This window comes from Sciurus vulgaris, assembly GCF_902686455.1.
Source record: "Sciurus vulgaris genome assembly, chromosome: 7".
In the NCBI taxonomy this organism is placed as follows: Eukaryota; Metazoa; Chordata; class Mammalia; order Rodentia; family Sciuridae; genus Sciurus; species Sciurus vulgaris.
Window position 1 is genome coordinate 54,669,077 of NC_136467.1, and position 23,036 is coordinate 54,692,112.

Consider the following 23,036-nt stretch of genomic DNA (forward strand, 5'->3'; position numbering starts at 1 on the left):
GATAGAGCGCTTGCCTAGCATGTGTGAGGCACTGGGTTTGATCCTCAGTACCACATAAAAATATATAAAATAGAGTGTCCTTCTATAACAAAAAAAAAAAAAAAAAAAAAGGTTTTAAATGTTTCATTCCTGTTAGTACTTGTGATATGTTATTGGTTCACATAGCTATTACTTACATTTTAAATTCTTACTACTTATTAGAATGCAGGACATTCAGCACATGTTCAATGAATACTCGTTAAATTAAAGGGAAGAAAGAAAAGGCAAATCCATAGAGAAATTAAGTAGGATAAGGATAACTAAAGATCATTTGGCAATTACATCACAAAAAAACCTTTGCTGGAATGATTTGGGCACCGAGGTGGACCACAGAAAGTCAGCAGCAAGGGGTATTGGTTAATATAAGAATTTAGATAAGAAATGATTAAGTCTGAGGCAGAGTCAGTCATACTGCTAGAGGAAAGGAGACAGCAGAAAGAAACACAAGAATGAGGAGATAATCAAAGGTATCCTGGAAGGAGAGATGACAGAATCCAGGACAGAGATGGAAGATTAAACTCCGAAAAGAGGGCTCTCTTTGACATGATGAGTGATAGATATTTAGAGGTGCTGGGAGATGCTTGGAGTCGACATTGTTCATTTAATTTTGTGTAGTTAGGGCACAGGCACCTTAATAAAGCAACTATATACCTTCAGATTCATTTTTCATTCAACAAATATTTTTTTTCTAGATATAGAGACACATGAATAAATGAAAACATATTTCTTTTACCTCAGATACCAAATTACTCTATAGTTTTAGAGCTGTCATTTGAATAGGGACCAGTTAGTGTCTTGAGTGGTGATATTGGGAGAAAAAAAGTTGATTACATTTTACAACATTATTTCAAATGTAATAACATATTAAAAATGCTTTTCAGAGTTTTAGAAATCATGATATGTTTGATACTAATGTATTTAAATTCCAGATATTCTTCTATTCCTAGATCTAATTTTCAGCACTACATTAAGTTACCAAGCTCTATTCTATTTTTTCCTGTGTCTCATCCACATAAAAAAATTAGGTGCTCAGAATTATAAGCTCTGGAGGATTAAAAACCAAGACCAGAGCTTAACATTCAACAAATATTAACAGTATGCCTATTATGTGTCAGGCACTATTCTAGGCCCATAGAAATGGACAAAGATACCTGTCATTGTAGAATTTATATTCTGGTGGAGTAGATAGACCATAACTCATTTGATAAATAAATGAACTATACATTTTGCTAAAAGAGGTTATGTACTATGAAAAGAAAACACTAATGTGCTAGCATTAGGGTAGATACATTATTTCACATAATATTTATAACACTTTTGTGAGTTAAGTATTAGCAAGATTAAGTCACTTAGCCCAAGGTACTAAAAGAATTAACGATAAGGATAAGAGAGTTTAAATTAACCACAACGAACAATGTTAAAGAGACCGAAGTAGCAACAAAAGGAAGAAAAATCATTGGCATAGGAACTAGGTATTATCAGTCAGCGTTCTTAGTTGCAATCAACAGAAATTCTCATAGGCAGATTAAATGCTATTGAATCCTTATGCATTTCTCTTAAAATTGCCAGAAGGGACAAAGAATCAGCTTTGAAAAGTAGGCAGAAATAAAAGGTGAGTCTGCAGATGGAATCACAATTCAATCAGTTATATCACAGAACCAATTCAGTGAAGACAACAGTTTACTATTTCTCAAAATCAATGCTAAGTTGCTATTGCTGCCACTGGATGCTGGCTGTTGAAGCTACTGGTGTGAGAAACTAGAAAATATTGGCCAATACTGTCACTTAAAATCCTCACTCCTTGTTTCTTTGCAGAGTAGTTTCAGACTAGAAAGTTTAGGTGCATATGTCTGTTTGGCTAAGCCCAAGTTATAGCCCTGAGCCTAAGATGAAAGGGGACTGGCTGGTGAACAAGGATGTTCTTTACATTAAGCCTCTCTATGAAGGGGGTGCAAATGCTAGGTCACCTAAAAGATTACAGTTATAGATAGCATCTTGCCTTGAGCCCAATATCAAACTCATTACTGTAAAATTAAAAGGGTTACATACAAATTGCTTAAACTGCATGAAAACTAAATGAAATCTTTTCCTTCTTAATACTTTTAACTGCTTAAAAGAACAAGAAGTTTAGTCACCTTCAAATCCATGAGGGATTATAGAGTACAGTTGTTAGAACCACTTTATCATATGGGTTACCAAATCTTTCCAACTAAAGGTATCTAAAATATTCTAAATTCGAATTCTATTGAGCAGAGTTTCAGCAGAGTATCATGAGACATCAATTTTTAAATGCAAAGTACAATTTTAAAAATTACCTTTTATATAAGCAATGATGGCAACTAATAAACAATACAAAATCAGTCCCAGTCTGGCTCCTACTAAAATTATAGAACAGAATGACTCTCCAGAAAATGAATGGCTGTTAATTTTACATTTAATTAGAAGAACTTGGACAATACCACAACCTTGTTTTAATACCCATGAGGAGTTCAATACCAATTAGGCTAGGAACTGGAATTACCACAGAATTACAAAAGATTTCTACTTTTTCAATTATCCACAAAAATTAAAGTGTAGTATAACTGAAGGGCATCCTGTGGGTCCAATAAGTTTAAACAGTTTATCTCTTGTTGACTCATATTAATTTGAGAATAAACAAAATTCCTTTTCCGTCTTTTTCACATTTCTGCCTGTGTACAAATAAGAAAACAGACATGAAATCACCAAGTACACTGCAAAGCAGATGACAATTACTGATCATTATCATAAAGTACTTCTCAATTTATGGCATAGTTTCATCCCCCCAGAAGTTGGAAATGATGAGACTTTCTTAAAATGGGGGTATAGATGATGAAATAAGAAAACAGAAATTTGGATATCCTTTGAGTTTGGCTCTTAACAGTAGGCCAACTGGGAGTTCATGAATAGCAAAAAATATCACCCAAGAAGAAATTTAAATCTGTGCTTCAAACTTAGATGCACAATTTTCATGTTATTCAAGTTGGTTATGCTAAATAAAGCAGGAAAGCCACTTGGGGAAAGTAATGTAGTCATTGATTGAAATGAGAGAAAGCCAGGTTGTTTTTATTTACTTATTTTTTTTAACTTTAAAGCAAGTTAAGAAGCAGTTCTGGTAACCCAAAAGGGCTTATTACATTTTTAAAGTGATTATTTATGTCCTTTAATCATTTTTAGTGCATTTTAATTGTACCTAACAGTGGGGCTTCGTTGTTACGTATCTGTACATACACATAACATAATTTGGCCAATTCCATTCCCCACTATCTGGTCTTTCCCTCCCCTCCTCCTTCCCCTTGGTCCTCTTCCTCTACTCTACTGGTCTCCCTTTTATTTTCATAAGACACCCCTTACCTCTCTCCCCCTTAATCTCCACTTTTTTCTCTAGCTTCCACAAGAAAGAAAACATACTACCCTGACATAATTTTCTTAAATTTGATCCATTTTCCTGTTAAAAGACATAATTTTATACTTCCTTATGGCTAGGTAAAACTCCATTGTATTTATATACCATATTTTCTTTATCCATTCATCTGTTGACAGACAACTAGGCTAGTCATAATTTGGCAACTGTGAGTAGTGCTGCTATAAACATGGGTATGCATGTATTGCTACAGTATGCTGATTTTAGTTTTTTTGGATAAATATCAAGGAGTGGTACGGCTGATGGTCATATGGTGGTTCCATTCCTAGTTAAGGTGATGACTATTAATGTGCAAAATCTGACATATCTTTCACCATCATCTTGTGTAGGGCACGTGTTATGTATGTGTACAAATATGCACGCACAAACACACACACCCCACATAAAAATAACTAAAATAAGGGTGAGAGGATTTCGTTTTTGGATTTTAAGAAGCTGAAGGTACTGATTAATTCAGACACAGTATAATTTATAGAAGTAACTACTTAACAGAAACTGAGTGCTTAATTTATAAATGATGACAAGGAAAGAACAGGAAAGAAATAAAAAAAAATGGATGTCTAGCATACTGTACTTTCTGCCTTTCTTCTTTTCTGCTAAATGTACATAAAACTAACTTTTAAAAAACTTATTGCTACGGTTGCATTTCACAAGTTTTACTGAGTAATGTTTTCTTATTGTTCAGTTCAAAACATTTTGTCATGCTTTTTTTCCTTTGGCTTATGGGTTACTTAGAAGTGCAATTTCACAAACTTCAAATATGGGAATTTTATAATTATTGTTTTGTGACTAGTTTCTAGTATATATTCACTGTGGTCAGAGAATGTCAGCATATGTGATTTAAAATTTGCTGAGACATATTATTAACTCATGTACATATATGACTGCATGACTGATGTGATCCTGTAATATGTATAGCAGAAAAATGAGATTACACTCCATTTATGTATGATCTATCAAAATGTATAAATACATTCTACTGTCATGTACAACAAATTACAACAAATGAAAAAAACTTTAAAAAATACCAAAAAAAAAAAAAAAAAGAAAAGAAAAATTACTGAGACTCATTTTACAGTTCAGTACAGGGCTGGCCAAATCTAGCCCACAGTCTGTTTTTTGTGCTAATAAGCTAAGAATGGTACTTACTTTTTAAAAGCATTGTTTAAAAAAGGATATGTGGTCAACACAATTTAAAATACTTATTATCTGGTCTTTCACCCAAATTCGCCAATCCCTGGTCTTGTTTATGATCAGTTCTTTAAAAATGTTTCATTGGTGCTAGAAAACTATAGTCTACATTAAGTGCTATGTTAAATGATACAGTTTACTAGTACATGTACAGATTAGTAAACTGTATCTTTGGATATTGTTCAAATTTCCTGTGTTATTATTGATACTTTTTGCTTGTTCTATCAACAACGGAGAGGTGTATTAAAATCTCCCACTATGATTATACATTTGTTGATTTCTCCTTGCAGTTCTGTAAATTTTTGCTTAAACATTTTGAGTTTACACTGTTATGTACCTTTGTTAATTGAACCTTTTATCATTATGAAATAACCCTTTTTGTCTCTATTAACATTTTCTTTATTTAAAGTCTATTTTATTGACCTTAATACAACCAGAAACAACTTTCTTTTGGTTAGAATTTGCCTGTATATCCTTTTTCTATCTTTTTGTTTTTGATTTTCTGGAGGTCTTTAGCAAGAATGGCAAGGCAAGAATAAAATTAATCAAATAGGGAATGAAAGAAAGAAAAAATAATGCCATATTTACAGGTGGTATGATTTTGTAAGTAGTTAATACTGAAAGTTAAATACTTGGAAAAAACAATGCTATTATTAATATAATAGCATAAAAATAATAGGTCCTTAGAAATACTTGCAACAGAACTGTATAAAATCTTGATGGAGAAGATTGTAATGTTTGGAAGAAATTAAAAACCCAAAGACCTAAATTAATGAGTAGATTTCAAAATGATCTATGATTCAATGCAATCGCAAATAAAATTCCACCTGGGTGTTAACAGAACTTTACAGGTTAATTCTAAACAGTATATAGAATTTTGAGGGTCAAGAAGGGCCAAAACATTCTTAAAAATCAACAACAAAAAGGTGGTGGTGTGTGTGTGGAGGGATTATCTTACCAAATATCAAGTCATAGCATTAAGAATGTTCATATCAGGCTGGGGGTGTAGCTCAGTGGTACAGTGCTTACCTAGCATGCGCTATCCTCAATAACCTCCCCCACAAAGGCAAGAAAAAAAGGAAGAAGGAATGCTTGCACCATATACAAAAATTAATTTTACGTGGGTGAATGAATTAGATGTGAGAAGCAAACATGTAGGACTTTCAAAAGAGAATATTTTCATGATTTTGGGTTAAGGATTTCTCAAATGACAAAACAGGAATCACAATCCATAAGGGAATAATTTAATAAGACTAAAAAAACTATTCTGTTTAACAAAAGATAGTTAAAAAAAAAAAAAAAAAAGAATGAGAAGACAAGTTATAAGCTGGAAAAGTTCTTTTTGCCACAAACTGACAAAGGACAGTATCCCTTACAAACCAAAAGGAGAAAGGCCAACTCAAGAGTCATTTTGAAGAGGGAAAAGAAAAAAAAAAAAATCAAATAACCAACACAAAAATGAAAAGATGCTCAATCTCATAAGTGTTCAGGAAAAGATGGATGAAAAACACTGCATAAATTTATTTCCTGCCAAAATACTTGCTATTAGTCAGAACACAATTAGTTAAATACTGATGAAATTATCTGCATGCTGAATTCACATCTCCTTCCTTGATCATTTCCCAATCACTTGCAATCATTATATTTACAGTGTATAGGCTCCACCCTCCATTCAGTCCTTCATATAAGTAAGTGTTGGTTCTCAAACCAACAGTAAGGACACTACTAATTTCTCAGTTTGCAATCAAGATTGCTGGGGAGACTAGCACCAGCTCTGCTTCTAACAGATCTCTGGTTATCTTATGCAACCTTCCTTCTGGATTTCCTAATTTTTTGAAGTAATTCCTTAGTGACTGAACTAAGTAAGCTCTAAAGACCCCCTCCAATCTTGCCACTGCCCGCTCAGCTCTAAAATTCAGATTTTTAATGCACATAATTTACTAAGATTTTTTCTTCCATTCTCCTTTCAAATATATTTCCTTTAGTGTAATAGGCATTAGAAACATAAAGGAATAGACAAAACAATCTCCGGGCTTCAGAGTCTCAAAGTCCAGGGAAAAGTAAAAAGTTAAATCTCAGCAATGTGGCAAGTGCTACAGATGAGATAAGAAAAGGGGCTTCTGGTAGACACAGGAGGAAACAAGCGCACTGAGACTGAGGAGCAGCAGAGTTTGGGGTGTGGGAGTAGCATGAAGCAAGGGATTTGCAGCCAAAGAGACTAGTGTGGGCAAAATCTTGAAAGGTGAAAAGAAAATTGGGCTTTATAAAGATTTCATCATGGAATAATGGCAGGCTTCACATGCTACATAAGGAACTTATAAATTATCTAATAGGCAACATGGTGTCTTTGGGCAGGGAATTGACATGATGAAACTAGAATTTAGAAAGAACATTCTAAATTCTGTGGAAGACAGAATGGAGTTGTGGTATGGAAAATAAAAAAGGAGAAAGTACAAAGACCAGTTACAAGGCTATAGTTGTCTGTAGAAGTGATTAGAATCTGTTTAGCTCAAAATCTGAACTAAACAGTGGCAGCAGAAGAGGAAAGAGATCTGATAAATATCACCGAGTTACAATGAGAAGGACCCACTACCCCAAAGCAAAGGCTGAGAAACAAAAGTCAAAAATAATTCCTGGGAGAAATAAGGAAACTATGAAGGCTGTGCCAGTGACAATAGACAGGAAGGAAGTGATTTGAGAAAAATTAATGAAGCAGAAATGTTATAATCAGCTGAATGACTAGCTTCAGGGGCAGAGGAAAAAGAAAGAGAAAAGGATGACCCTTCTGCTCTTAGCTTGGATTAATGAGTGGGTTGTGGAGTCATTAATCAAAATGGGAAAAAGAGAAGTGAATTTTGAAGGAAAGAAAATTTTTCAGCACACTGACTTGGAGGTATCCAATCATTCTGGGAAAGATACTTATTAGGTCTAAAGATAGCAAGTTTAGACTGGAAATAAGAATACCTAACATTCAGTCAGTATGAGCATGGTAATGTTAAATTTGCTTTACAAGCTTAAGGATAATTCTTGTAACTCCATGAGATAGAAGTTAATGTTAAATCTACTTTAAAAATGAGAAAATTGGCATAGAATCCTTAAGTAACTCATTCAAGGTCACCAAGTGGGTAAGCAATGGAGGCAGGATTTGAATCCTTGAGTCTTGACACAAACCTGTGCTTTTCACTCCACAGTGGTCACCTGTGAGCTATCAGAAGCACTGGCAGAGAGGGTAAAGATCCCGGAGAATGTGTGAAGTGTAAAGAGGACTAAGGGCAGAAACCTGGAAACACCAATATTGAAGGAGAGGGCAGAATAATGGAACCAGAAAGCTAAGGATAGACCAGTGACATCAAAGGGAGAGAATATTTTGAGAAAGAGGAAGTATGTGAGTGTCACTTGATGTACATTCAAGGCAGATGGCAGAAGTTGACTACTGGAAGGCCTCCGACATCATTCTGCGAGGTTAGTTTTCCAAGAGGCTCAGGTCATACTGCCTTGGGTTAGGGAGAATGGAAACAGGTGAAGAGAGCTCCAAAAGAGCTGACTGTGAAAGGAATAAAGATCAGGAGGCTACTGGAAGGTTTTAATTGGGAAAGTTTTGTTATAAAGACAGAATTCCAAGCATTCTTTCATGTCCATTAATAAAAAGTAAAATTCACTAAAAACCTGTAAAAATTTTCTTTAGTCATAACAGCAGACTTGGGAACAACTTACAAAGAAAGTTTTGTACAGTCTCTCCTCCACACCATGAGCTTTGGATCAGCCACGTGGAGCTCTACTATCAACAAGTAGATACTCTCACCCAGCTCTAGACACATCAATTTCTCCTCAGTTCCTCAAACTAAGTTCTCTATTTTCTCAGGTTTGCCAGTCACCTATGCCTAGAAACTCTTACCTTCACTTCCATGGGCTAGCTTCTTGTTCTTTGAAGGACCCTGTTCAGAGAGGACTTCCTTGACCAACCTACCAAAATTACACTCCTATCAAAATTATTCTCCATTATGGTACCTCGTTTTTTTCCTTCATAGTAGTCAATTCAACCTGTAACTATTTTATTTGATCACAATTATTTAGCTCCCTCTTCCATTAAAATGTATGTATGCATCATGATGGCAAAGATGCCTCCATCCTCTGCAGCTTCAGTCCTTAGTTCCTGATGAATAATAGTTGCTTGGTAAATGTTTGTTAAAAGAACTATAGGACCCAATTTCTTCCCTTATCACCTTCCTCCATCAGGATCATGCATTATTTTTAAACCCAATGGCTTTCCTCAATGCATTAACATACATAATCACAATAGCTAACACTTACTGCATTCCCATTAGATAGCAGGCTCTGTGGTATAAGCTTTATTTGTATAATTTCAATTAATCTTTTCGATAATTCTCTCATATAAATAAGTGCTTTAAAAATGATCACAGTTGTACAGGTGAGGAAACAGGAGGTTGTAAAACTTGCCCAAGTTCACACAAGTAGTAAAACTCGGGTAAAACCTAGTTCTTCACACCACTACTCATTTCGAGTGAAAGCACATATTTAGTTTGAGAAGTCCTGATCTAATTTTATTTATCTCGTGGAATTACACCCATATCCCAAGCTCAAATTTTACCCACTTTTCGCACTTGCTTTCTGAAGGTGAGAAGCCAGGGCAGAGAGCAATGGAGAGCTGTCCCGAGCTTCCAGTTCTCTGCTTCTCCGGAGGAAGATGCATGAGGGAACAAGAGATCTACAGGTTAGCAACTTATCTCTCTGCACTAAGAGGTAACTCAGGACCAAACTGGCGACCGCGGATTTTGGAGCTGAAGCCAGTTCCGGCACCGCATCAGTGGCCAAAACACTTACCTTAACTGCCACCTCCGGAGCCGAGTCCACCGCCACTGCCAGAGTGGGCTTTGCCGAAGGCGACTTAGCCAGGTGCATGAGGGAGTCGGCGGCTGGCAGCCGACACCTACTGCCCTCACTGTCCGAGTCCGATTCGGACCCTGAACCCGAACCATAAGAAGCGGCCAGAGCTGCAATAGCAGCCGACATCACGGCAACAGATCCTCTGCACAGACAAGGCCCGGGCGGAAGAAGCAGCGGCTCCCAGGTCCTGGCAGATTACCACGGAACACATTATTTACCTCCTTTACTAAGAAATAATTCATAACATTTTGAAACGATAAGTTAATCACTAGGATAACTAAAATCGGGCGGGGAATTTTGAAACATTTAGGAAAGGACAGGGGATTATAATAGTTTATAACTTTCAGGACCTATTTGGTTCGATTAGAGACTAGCAGTTCTGAAATACCTTGAGGCCTCGAGGTCCTGCACTCCCGGCTTGCAGCGCGGCGGGAAGTGCGAAGAGGCACAGTGGGAAGTGTAGTTTGGAGCGAGGGGGCGGTGCGGTACAGGAAGGCCTCCCTTAGACCCCGCCCCTGAATGGATGGTTCATTCAATTGGCTATCATCTTCCCTCATTCCCTAGCCAAGCACGGTTCTCTCCGTCCCCCTCCCCCAAACTAAGGATTGGGTAATACCACAGAGACCCAGGAAAGGGGGAAGAGCGTTCTTCGCCCCCTCTGATGGGTGAGTGGGCGGAAGCTGAGTTTCCCACCACCGCTGCACCTGGGCTCTGGGGGCTGAAGGAGAAAGTGAGACTCTTAAGTTCGAAAACGTATGGGTGGCCAGGAGTACCTGCTGGGGGAAAGAATGGAAGATTAGATAAAGAGAGTGCCGCGGTTCCCCCCGCTTCTGGCACGGATCCTCGCGCCCGGTTGTGGAGCGTCGCGCGCGGGGAGGGGGCGGGCGGAGGGCAGCGGCGGCTCGCGGTGTTGTTCGCTCGCGCATCGAACACACCGTGGGTCCGGCGACCGGCAGGCGCCCTAGGCGGCATTCCCGGTGGCCCTGCGCTTCAGCCGCTGCCCAAGCGGGTTCCGCCCGGGAGCCCGACGCTCCTGTGGGCTGCAGGTGGAGTCCCCGAGCTGAGCGGGACCGGCGGCCGCCGCCAAAGCATGAAGAAGGGGTAAGGTTAGAGCCCCCCACGATTTCACGGTGAGCGCGAGTCTCTCAGGAATTTTTTATTTTCGGGGGAGGGGGTCCTGGGAAAGGAACTCTTCTTGCCGACCGGAGCTGAGAGGTGTGTATGGATCTCCGGTCCGCAAAGGTTGCGGGGATTGATGGGCGCGCCTCCCCCGCGATGGCCCCCACCCCCATTCCGGGTTTCCCAAGCTCCTGCCGCCCACCAGCCACCGGGCTGGGTGCTGAGGAAGCTCGCGGCGGGTGCGTCTGGGTCTCGGTTGCACTGACTGGCTGAAGGCTGTTCTGGGCGGAGAGACTGCGGGTCTCACCTGAGGTGCCATGGTCTGGGATCCACTGCCGACCAGCACCCACGAGCCACCCCCGTGCCTTGTCGCTCTAGGAGTGGCTGCAGCCCGGGGTGACGGAGAAGCCCCTGCTGGCTGTACGTGCCCGAGGCTCTGTGAAGAAAGCTCGTGCCTTTGCATGTTTGTGCCGTGGGTCTATCTAAAGACTGAACGGTAAAGCGAGTGCGGACATCCTTTTTTTCGTTTGAAGAGGCTAAGCGGTGCCGTCGCTTCTGATGCCTGTTAATGGGGTGGTGCCTCGGGCAGAGTTGGGGAGCCGCTCACTGAGCTCTGATGTCGACAGGACTCGCCCATTGTGCCACCCAGATAATTATTCAACTATGCAGCATCCATTGCACCTTTCGCATTTTTCTTTTCCCCTTGCTACAGCATGCCCCCTAGCTTCGGTACTCTGACACCTCTTGCACTTACAGATGATGAACTAGAATAATGATGAAAAGAAAGCATATCCGACCTGAGCATTCATGACCTGTCCTGTAACCGATTAATTAATTAAACCCCAACTAGAGTAGGTACTTTGATATGATTCGTTCTAATACTATCCTTTTCTATATAAGGTGTGCCTTGGGTTCTATTTTTTTTTAATTTGGGAGGTGTTAGATTTACATATTAAGGCTTATATTTTAGTTCAGTCATTGATGCAATCGACTTATTGGCTATTCAACTCGTCTGTGCTCTTCAATTTGTATAGTAGATAACTTTCATTTGATAATTGTTGATAGCATTGTATAATTACCAATGCAAGTTTGAACATTAAGTTTGAACTCTCAGGAGCAGTTTATCCTTTATGATCTAAGTTTCTGTTAGAAAAAGTATTTGTACTGAATATTTGAAAACAAACTACATTACGTTTTGAATAGGTAAAGTTTTGTGTTTATTTTTTAGCAGCAGAATATTGGATTACTGATTATAGCCTTGAGTTGAATGAAAGGAAGGATTTAATATTTAAGGTGGGGTTTTAATAGAACATTCTTTAATTTAGCTGAGTTTTATTTTTATTCATTTATTTTCTTTGCAATACCATGTATTTACTTGTTACGAATTTTTTTCTTATTTTTCTAACTTCTTTCTACAAGAATGAGTAGACTTCAGTTTTGCATGATCTACCTGAAAAATGAAGTATTATTTTGAAAGCATAAGAAACAATTGTTGATTACTTGATTATTATGCTAAAGATTATCATTTAAGTCTCATGGTTTTAAAATAAATGATTCACTACCAAAAATGTTTTTTTCTTTTTCTTTTTGTAATCCACCTTTTCCATTTTTCCTTGTTTTAAGCTTGTTGCATTAACCCTTTTCAAAAAACAGAATTGCACATAGGCGTTGCAGAGGCAGATTTAAGGTACAGTAATTGTTTAAATGGAACTTAGAAGTAGCGCACCCATAAGTTGATGGTGTAGAATCAGTTCTTTGGTTAGGAGATGACCTTGCAATTTACAAAATGGACACCTTTTGCCTTGATTTCCTTATGTGTAAATGGAGATAATACTAGGTAGTATTTATAAATTCTATAAAGATTTTTTTAGTACTTTTAAAGAAAATTTAAATATTTTAGTTAGTGAATAATGACAATTTCAGTGTAAAATACCATTAGAAATGTTTTTAGAATTTCCTTGGCACATTAAAATGGACTGATTTATGTCGATTTTTGCTTTAGAGAGATATGGCTCTAAATTGAAGAATTTCTTATCTATCAAGCATTTTTAATTCTAGAATTAGTTACTGTAGCAAATACATGTATATAGTTGTAGTTGTAGGTATAAATAGTTAATACTGATGAAAACATTATATGACTTGGTAATAAGTAGAAAATTGAATCAAGTTTGTGAAAAATAAAATATCTAGAAAATGTTAAGATTTTTTCATTAAAAAATTTTCATGAATCAGCTTGGAGATGTAGCTCAGTGGTTGAGTACTTACCTAGCATGCCTTGAGTTCAATCCCCAGCATGCAAAAAAGAAACAAAAAAATTCAAATGGCACAATCCAAAATACATAGTTGTGATCATTTGTAAGGTATGGGGCTACTTTGTTTATTTTTTGGGTTTGTACATAGCCATATATTCATATTTAATGTATTAATATTGGTAATACTATAAGTATACATTTTGCTTAATTTTAGGAATAATTTAAGATATCTTTTCCAAGTATTTGGTTTTCATTATTATAGTAGATAGTAGTTTTTGATTTCCTTATTGGAGAGTTAATTCAGTCAACTTTCATAGCAAAACTACTTTTAAAAGATTGTTATTAGAACTTTTGTCAAAACAGTGTTTTTGGTTACTTTGTGGGAGAACTTCATATAGATAATAAAACTTGTAAAAAGTGTCTTTAAAATTACTGTTATAGGCTGGGTGCCGTGGCGCAGGCCTGTAATCCCAGCGACTCAGGAGACTGAGGCAAGAGGATTCAAGTTCTAAGCTACCCTTCAGCAATTTGGTGAGGCCCTATCTCAGGCATACAAATAAATAAATAAAGGGGAGTCTGGGGGGTGTGGCTCAGTGATTAAGCATTCTTGGGTTTAATCCTTGGTACCAAATAAATAGATAGATAAATAAATTACTGTTATATAGGGTTTTTTTTTTTTTTTTTTTTTTTTTTTTTTTTTTTTACAAATAATTTGATTACATTTTATAGTTTTTAAAAAATGAGCAAAAATTTAGTAGTCATTATCACGTGGGTAAATGCAGTTAACTAGTGGTTTTTCTTAAGCTCTTTGAGGACAGGAACTAACCTGAAGCTCATTGTCGTAAATTCAAAGGTGACAGCATAGTGGTTAGCAAATAGCAGGGATTCACTTTTCTCTGTTGAGCAAATAAAATGAATGAGTAAGGAATAGCCACTGAATTAATATACCTAGTGAAAACCATTAAAAGATTTATCAAACATTTTAAATAATGCAGCAGTTTTATCTTTGAAAAAAAGAATATTCTATTTGGAGGTTCTTTGAGAACTTCTACTTTCTTTTTTAAATTGTTGCATTATTCTGCCTCCTTTTATAATCCTTTTACCACATGTTTTTGAACTGGTACTAGATACTGAATAATGTATACATTGGTTACCTAAATGAAATATTAACAATTTTCTTCTTACCTCTTACAGTTCACTTAATGAAAATGTATATTAACTTTTTAAAATTACTGAATGAGTGTAGAAATGTTTTTCTTTTTGACTTAAGTTTTCTGGTGAAATGTTAATTAAAAAAAAGATGGATATAAATTAAATATTGTGCAAAACGTCAGTACCTAATTTTAAAAAATAAATGATCCTTGAAGTAGAACTTATAAAATTAAGAATCTTGTGTTTTTAGTTTATCATATTCAGCTTAGAATTTTGAGTCTTTGTGAGTTGGTCGTCCTAATGTAGAATGGGATTATTATATCCTTAAAATGTAATTGTAAAATGGTTTGGAACATGGAACTTATTCTTCAGAAACTATGCTTGTATGTAGATTCACAGACAGCCCACTAAACCATATTTAGCCTATAATATACCTGAATTATAGGATATACCAGGAATACTAGATAATTATAAAATTATACTAATAAATACTGTATTTAAAATATTTATAACTATGACAGTTTTAGCTTGGTAGGCATGACAACATTAGGACTTGTTCTCTTTCACCCACTGGATGTGAAGGGGAGGATATTCTTCTGTGTGCTGGGTAGTCTAGCCTTATATCATCTGGGGCAGAAGTTGGGCATGATAGAAATTGGAAGGAGGTAGGGTCTTCTACATGACTTTACCTCTAAGGGTTTTTGGTTTCGCCAATTGTAAAATGAAAAGGTTGATGACTTGAGGTCCCTTTTAGCTACAAATAAAATTCTAAGGCTCTTGAAAGATCTGTGTAACTTCCTCTTTTTTTTTTTTAAGAGTTCTTTTTCCCTTTTTAATATTGCTGCCTATATACTTCCTATCAGGGAATTTCTCCATTTTGGATCTACCTCTAAAAAAGATTGTAGTTCTGTTTTTTTTTTTTTTTTACACACTACAATTCTTATAAGCAAGACTTTTTATTGTTATGTTTGCATTTTTATTTTATTTTAAATTAAAAAAAGAAGAAAACAACTTCCAGGACAACTAAGAAATGGAATGGCATGGGGTCTTTGACATAGGTGTGGTAGAGTTGGAGGCAGATTGACAAAAAAGAGTTTCTCAACTCCTCAAAGACAGGAGATGGTTTTGGTGTTTGGTTGTTTTGCTTTTTTTTTTTTTTTTCCCATACCCGTTCTTTAGTTTAAGATAAGTGGATTTTGAGTAGACAGAATTACTATAGAAATTGTTCTTTTGGGCAGCGGGTTGTAAGATAAGGATGCTGTAAGAGAAGGGGCCATAAAACAGCTGTTTGTCATATACATTATTTTGTAGAATTTTAAACAATTTTTTATTTGGAGATTAATGATATTCATTTCTAATGTGTAGCATGGTCTCCTAAGAGGAAAGGAAGTAATATTGCAAGTCACTTTACAGGTACTATTAAATTTATTTTATTTTATTGATATCATAGGTCTATGAAGATTTATGGAATTGAGGGGAAAAGGTAACTGAATTGAACAGGTTTTTGTTCTGCCCAGTAGTAGCTCAGGTTCTCTGGGAACTGCTTTCTTTCCCCTTTCCTCAATAAGTTACCTTTGGAAAATTCATTTTAATAATTGGATAATGACAATTATGCCTACCTGCTACCCTCCCTTCATTTGCAATGGATTAATCTAGCGACATGCTAAACCAATTTTTCATTTACCATATAATTATTGAGAGCCAACTAGGTTTCAAAAGGGTAGGTCTTTAGTCTTTTAGAGTTAACAGTGCAGGAAGAGAAACACATAATGAACAAATACATACATTCACAATTAGAAGTTGTGGTGCATGCTATAAACAAGAAAACAAGGAAACTAGTTTATATTGGGAGTCAGGGAAGGCTTTTTGGAGGCAAGATTAGTGAAAACTAGGTAGAAATGGAAGAGGCTACAAAGACTACATGTGAGACAATTCTGTGGTGGAAAAGAACTTGGTAGTTCAAAGAACTGAAAAAAAGTCTAGAATAAATAAAGATTAGTAAGAGGGTTTGTAATTTAATAGAAGCTAGCAAAGGTAATCAGGAACCAGAATATACAGGGCCTACATAAAGCCTGGTTCTACAAGAGTTATGGATTTTTATCATAAATCTATTCAAGAAGCCAATGAAGAGGTTAATAATTGGATTATACTTATGTTCTATAAAGATCACTCTGGCTTGGGAGGGTGGGGCTAGGGAGACTGTTTCTGTAGTTTATTGATTCAGTTTTAGACATTTGCACTGAGCTGGGTCACTCATTTTTTTTCTGGGTCCTAAATGCCCAGGGGGTAAATACATTTCTTTTATCTCTACTTGGTAAAGATAGAAAATTCTGAAACTCTTTAATTGGCCTGTTTCTTGCCACATGAACTAGATAAGAAGAGAAGCACATGCAAAGTCCTGACTGCATGTGCCTTTGTCCATGGTCCTGAGATAGAGTTTCAAGAGACACTCTGGTATCTTTGTGAGAGGTGGATTTTGGGTGTGTCGATATCTATTGGATGATGTGCAGCAAAGTTTTGTGGGGATTTTTTGTTTGTTTTTTGTTTGGTTTGTGTGTACGTGTTTGACAGTATTCCAGCTTCTTGCTGTTCTTTTCCTTTTGAGTAGCAGTTGCTCATGACTGCTCCAATAAGTTAATTTTTGTAATGATTGTAAGTCATTTTAAAAGAAGAACAAAGGCTTATGTGTTGGGCATACATTTACTTGTTTGGCTTCTCTACCAAAAATTATGAAGTCTGTTGTTTTTCATATTTTGCTACAAAAGTAAACTTTTTGTAGTCTTTTTCATAGTGATGTCTGTTTTCTTCTTTCTCATAAATTTTTATAACAGTAGTATTGAAGGTTATGTGAGAACTGTGGAAAGGTTAAGCAAAAAGAAGAGGTGGAGCATTTTGTAGTTTAGTGGAGGAAAAGTCTTAACACATTTTAAAAAATCAAAATACAAGCTCTGTGTAATATATCATGTGGCTAGAACTTTTGTCACTTATTGATATAGTCGAATCCTCATTTGATCTGATTGATATTCTCTGTTGATTTTCTATTTTCAATTTCCTTGATTTCTGTCCTAATTTTTGCTATTATTTTTTTCTTCTTGTTTTAATGTTTATATTACTCTTCTTTATCAGATTTCCTTAGGTGGGAACTTAGATTGTTGATTTTAGATAATTCTTTCTACTATAGGCATTCAGTGCTATAAATTTCCCTCTAATCACAGCTTTTGATAAATCACACAAGTTTTGTTAAATTACATTTTCATCTAATTCATAGTATTTAAAAACATTTCGAGACTTTGAACTATGCGTTATTTAGAAGTGTGGTGTTTAATCTCCAAATATTTTGGGATTTTTCCATCTATTTTTCTGCTATTGCTCTCTAGTTTAATTCCATCATCTCTTCTGAGACCATACTGTGTATGGTTTCTTTTCTTTTAAAAAAATTTTGGGTGCATTTTATGACCTGAAATGTGGTCTGTCTTGAATGTTCCATGTGACCTTGAAAAGAAACTCAAATTATTGTTGGGTGAAGAAGTGTGTACATGTCAATTAGATCCTGTTGATTGATAGTGTTACTTAGTTCAACTGTATCATTACTGATTTTCTGCCAGTGGATCTGTCGGTTACTAATAGAAGTCAAAACTTCCAACTGAGATAGTGGATTCAGCTATTTCTCCTTGCAGTTCTATCAATTTTTGCTTTACATATTTTGATACAATTGTTAAAGAGTGTATGTATTAAGGATTGTTATGTTGTCTTGGAGAATTTGTCCCCTTTATCGTAATATAATCCATTTTTTAAATCCCTGGAAATTTCCCTTTTTCAGAAATCTCCTTCGTCTAAAATTGATTCTGCTATACCTCAAACTTTTTTTAGGTTCATGTTAGTATGGTATATAAAGATATCTTCATCCCTTTATTTTTAATCTACTGTTTTTATATGTAAAATTGGTTTCTTGTAGACAGCATATAGTTAGGTCTGTTTTCCCCCTTTTTTATTTACTGATGATTTCTGCTTTTAGCTGTTGTATTTGGACCATTCATATTTTAAATGGTTTTTGATATAAGTGAATTAATAGCTTTCATATTTGTAACTGTTTTGCATTCTTCACATTTGTTCTATTTCCTTTAAAAAAAAAAAAAAACCTTCCTTTTTTTTTTTTTTTTTTAACCCTTCTCTGACTTTGGATATTTTATAAAGTTTCATTTTCTCTCTACTCTTTGCATATCAATTATACTTCTTGTTTAAAAAAAAATAGTGGTTGTCCTAGAGTTTTTAAAGTTTATTTACAACTCATTTAAGTCTACATTTAAGTAAGTTTTTTTTAGCTCATATTAAGTACAGAAAGATAACATTGTATCATCAGTTGAACATGAATTTTAATATGTATTTCTTGAAGTAGGAATAAATTTTATGAGTTCTTCAACTAATTTCATTTTATTTATTATTTATTTATTTATTTATTTATTTTTGAGACAAAATCTTGCTTTGTTGCCCAGATTAGTCTCAAATTCCAGGATTCCATGGCTCAAGTTATCCTCCCACTTCAGCCTCCTGAGTAGCTGGGACTATTTGTGTGTGCTACTTTGCCTATTCTTCAACTAATTTTAAATTCATTAAATTCACTCATTGAAAATCTGTTACAGGAGAGGAAATGTTAGGACCAAAATATGTTGATTAAAATAGTGTTTACTATCTTTATGAAATCTTTGGAGGTAAAGAAAATAATTGTTTTAAAAAGGGCTTTTGAAATGAGTATATTATATGGGTGAAAAGGGCTTTTGAAATGAGTATATTATATTATGAGTATATATATGGGTGCTACTGATTTATTTTAAGCCCTTGGACTAGGATCATAGACACGGCCATAGTTTACATTTTTAATGAAATATCCAGCATGGCATTTAAATGTTTCTAATATAGCTAATGACTAGAATAAGTAATGAATATTTGATTTTGTTTTTATCAATTTAGTTTTATTACTTTAAAATTTTAAGTGACTCTGCACCAGTCATGTTGAACTTAAAGGTGGTGAGATTTATTGAAAATTAAGTTTCTTATTTTTATTTTCTGTGTGCTTATTTGAATTCTGTTTTTCATTTGCAGCTGCCTCATCAAATAATATTAGAATTTATCTGTAATTGACTTTACTTGGGAATAACATTTACCTTTAGAGATGTGTGTCTTAAGATGTATCTCACTTTAAAAAATCCATTTGAGTGAGTATACATAAAATTAAGAGAAAAGAGACAGGGTCTAAAGTCATTGTGTATGTTCAAGGAATGCAGACTGAGAATGAAATAGAAGGAAAGCCACAGACTGGAAGTGTTCAGAAAGTCAAACTAAGAAAATGCTTAAAGGATTGAACAACTATGACAGATGTTGTTAGTAGATTGAGTGAGAATCTTGAGAATTAACCATTGGTTATAAGTAGAAGATAACAAAGCTCTCTGGTGTACCTGAGAGCTTGTGTGAATTTGCTTTAATCCATTAGAATCCAAGATTTTCTGCTTGTGTATTTCTGAAAATATTTTTGAAATACTATATTGTGATCTTTTAAACATTTAAAGTTGATGTCTAGTAGTAATATGTTCAACTCATTTTTTGTGTGTGGGTAATAGAAAATAATAAGCATTTATAGCATAAATATTGTCTATAGTTGAAATAAATAGTTAATGTTATTAAGTAGATTTTGGGGAGTTCTGTTGAAATATAATTGACATATAATAAACTGTACAATTGGATCGATTTCCTGAGAATTCACTTAGGAAATAAGTTGTACAATTGGCTGGATTTTGACTTTTGGATTCACTCACCTATCAAGATAATGAACCCTCAAAGGTTTCCTATTTCCCCTTGGTAATCCCTGTGTCCTACCTCTTCCTATTTCTTCTACCAACCTCAACTCCTTCCCTAAACAACAGCTAATCTGCTTTTTGCCACTATAGGTTAATTTGTACTTTTAAAAGCTTTAGATGAATGGAATATGTAGAATATACCTGTTTTTGTTTGACTTCTTTAGCGTAATGATTTTGAGATTCATCTGTATTGCTACAGCATTAGTTTAATTTATTGCTGAGTACTATTCCACTGTATGAATACTATTCCAATGGATGGCGGTTTGTTACCCATTCATTTGTTGATGGACATATGGATTGTTTTCAGGTTTTGGCTAAGACAGTTGCTTTTAGCATTCATTACAAGTCATGTTTTTCGATATATACTTTCATGACTCATAAATAAACACCTAGAAATAGAATGATAGGGTCATGTACTAGACGTGTTTAATTTTGCAAGGAACTACTAAATTGTTTTTCATAATGGTTGTGTAATATTAGTTTACCACACAAGGAAGGTATGAGTTTGGTTGGTCCATAACTTTACTATTCTAATTTTAGCCATTCTAAGAGGTTTTTAATAGTATTTCCTTGTGGCTTTAATTCACATTAATTTGCAGTTCCCTAAAGACTAATGATTTTGACTTGTCTTTTTGTATGCTCTTTATCAGTGTATTTGTTTAAATCTTTTGCCCATTTATCTGTTAGGTTTTTTTTTTTTTTTTTCCTTCTCTTTTTGTGGGGGCAGCTGTTTTTTTTTTTTGTTTTGTTTTTTGTTTTTGTTTTTTGTTTGTTTTTAAGGCAGGGTCTCACTGTGTTGCCCAAGCTTGTCTCAGACTCATGAGTTCAGGCGATTTTCCTGTTTTGTCCTTCCAAGTACTTGGAAGGGACCACAGGAATGCACCAGTATTGCAAGCTTATGTGTTTCCTTATTATGGCCTTGGGTCATTTACACTAAATAATATCTCTTTTCTTCTACAAGATTACATGCTACCTAAGGAAGGAAAATTGAAACTTATTGTTCATTTCTGGTTCTCCCTGCACAATGACCTACATGTAATAATTGTGAAAAAATATTATTGAATTGCTGAAGTTTTTATATATACTATGGGTAGTGTAAAGTTGTGGGAGATCTAGTACCTGCTAGGGAGGGAGAGAAAACATGTATTGGTCATGTCAGGCATTTTAATGTGACAAACAGTATAAAAGGACTGAAGTAATTTGTTAAAATTCCACCTGCAAGGTAACTTTTTAATTGTAACAATGACTGCTGTTTACATAGCACCTAATATTCTAGGCTGTGATGTGCATTATTAAATTCCAGCAGAAATCTTGTGATGAAACTGATGCTCAGAGTTGTTAAATATCCCTCAGTCATAAAGGTGAGTACATTTGAGGTTGGATTCATTCTGTGAAGAGAGGATGGCATGAATAGAAGTCTGGAACTCCATAGTAGGCACAAAGTTTAATCTCATTTTACTGCATATGGATTTCCAGTTTTGCCAGCACCATTTATTGAAGAGGCTTTTTCCATTGTATGTTTTTGGCACCTTTGTCTAATATGAGATATCTGTACTTATGTGGCTATGTCTCTGTGTCTTGTATCCTGTACCATTGGTCTACTGTCTATTTTGGTGCCAGTACCATGCCGTTTGTGTTACTATTGCTCTATAGTAGAGTTTAAGTTCTGGTATTGTGATACTTCCTACATCACTCTTCCTGCCCAGGATTGCTGTGGGTCTTCTGGGTCTTGTGTTCTTCCAGATGAATTTCATGATTGCTTTTTCTATTTCTATGAGAAATGTCATTGGGATTTTAATTGGAATTGTGCTAAATCTGTTTAGCACCTTTGGAAATATGGCCATTTTGATCATATTAATTCTGCCTATCCAAGAACATGGGAGATCTTTGCATCTTCTAAGGTCTTCTTCAATTTCTTTCTTTAATATTCTGTAGTTTTCATTGTAGAGATCTTTCGCCTCTTTGGTTAGATTTATTCCCAAGTATTTTATTTTTGTTTTTTGAGGCTATTGTAAATGGAGTTGTTATTCCTCATTTCCCTTTCAGATGTTCATCACTTATGAATAAAAATGCTTTAGATTTATGCGTGTTGATTTTATATCCTGCACTTAAACCCCTCTCTCTCACCCTGTACAAAACTCAACTCAAAATGGATCAAGGATCTAGGAATTAGACCTGAGACTTCACCAAACAGAAGAAAAAGTAGGCCCGAATCTCCATCATGTTGGCTTAGGACCAGACTTCCTTAACAAGACCCCCACAGCACAAGAAATAAAAGCAATAATCAATAAATGGGATAGATTCAAACTAAAAATCTTTTTCTCAGGAAAGATAACAATCAGTAATGTGAAAAGAGAGCCTACAAAGTGGGAGAAAATCTTTCAACACACAGCTCAGACAGAGTACTGAACTCCAGAGTTTATAAAGTACTTTAAAAACTTTACACCAAAAATACAAAGAACCCATTCAATAAATGGGCTAAGGAACTGGGCAGACACTTCACAGAAGATATACAGGTGATCAACAAATATATGAAAAAGTGCTCATTAGTCCTAGTAATTAGAGAAATGTAAATTAAAACCACCCTAAGATTTCATCTAACTCCAATTAGAATGGCTATTATCAAGAACACAAGCAGTAATAAGTGTTGGTGTGGATGTGGGGAAAAAGTCACACTCATACATTGCTGGTGGAGTCACAAATTGGTGCAGCCACTCTGGGAAGAAGTATGGAGAATCCTCAGAAAACTTGGAATGGACCCACCATTTGACCCAGCTATCCCGTGCATTGGTTTACACCCAGAGGACTTAAAATCAGCATACTGCAGTGATGCAGCCACATTAATGTTCATAGCTGCTCGACTCAGAGTAGCTAGATTGTGGAACCAATTGAGATGCCCTTCAATTGATGAATGGATAAAGAAGCTGTGGTATATATATAAACAATGGAATATTACTCAGTCATAAAGAATAAAATTTTGGCGTTTGCTGGTAAATGGATGAAGCTGGAGAATATCATGATAAGTGAAATAGACCAAGCCCAAGAAACCAAAGGCTGAATGTTTTCTCTGATAACCGGATGATG

General features: G+C 35.5%; 2 protein-coding genes across 7 annotated transcripts in view; one reads left to right on the forward strand and one right to left on the reverse strand.

Moving 5' to 3' along the window:
- CDC40 (cell division cycle 40) overlaps positions 1-9,989 on the reverse strand; it is a 43,485-nt gene extending 33,496 nt beyond the window's left edge. The window contains exons 1-2 of one of the 2 annotated variants that reach the window (XM_079149129.1): positions 9,966-9,989; positions 9,515-9,764 (exon numbers count right to left, since the gene is read on the reverse strand). In XM_079149129.1, coding sequence (XP_079005255.1) covers positions 9,515-9,703 — 189 coding nt within the window. In that variant the 5' untranslated portion in view covers positions 9,704-9,764; positions 9,966-9,989. Of the gene's footprint in view, positions 1-9,514; positions 9,931-9,965 lie in introns of those variants that run through there. The other variant, XM_079149128.1, reaches the window with a different exon arrangement.
- Positions 1-23,036, forward strand: part of WASF1 (WASP family member 1) — a 153,857-nt gene that overhangs the window by 83,666 nt on the left and 47,155 nt on the right. Inside the window, exons 1-2 of one of the 5 annotated variants that reach the window (XM_079149140.1) lie at positions 10,276-10,707; positions 13,390-13,479. The exons of 1 other annotated variant lie outside the window; for it this stretch is intronic. The gene's annotated coding sequence lies outside the window, so the exon portion shown is untranslated. Of the gene's footprint in view, positions 1-10,161; positions 10,243-10,275; positions 10,708-13,389; positions 13,480-23,036 lie in introns of those variants that run through there. 3 more of the 5 variants (XM_079149141.1, XM_079149143.1, XM_079149139.1) reach the window with 3 other exon arrangements.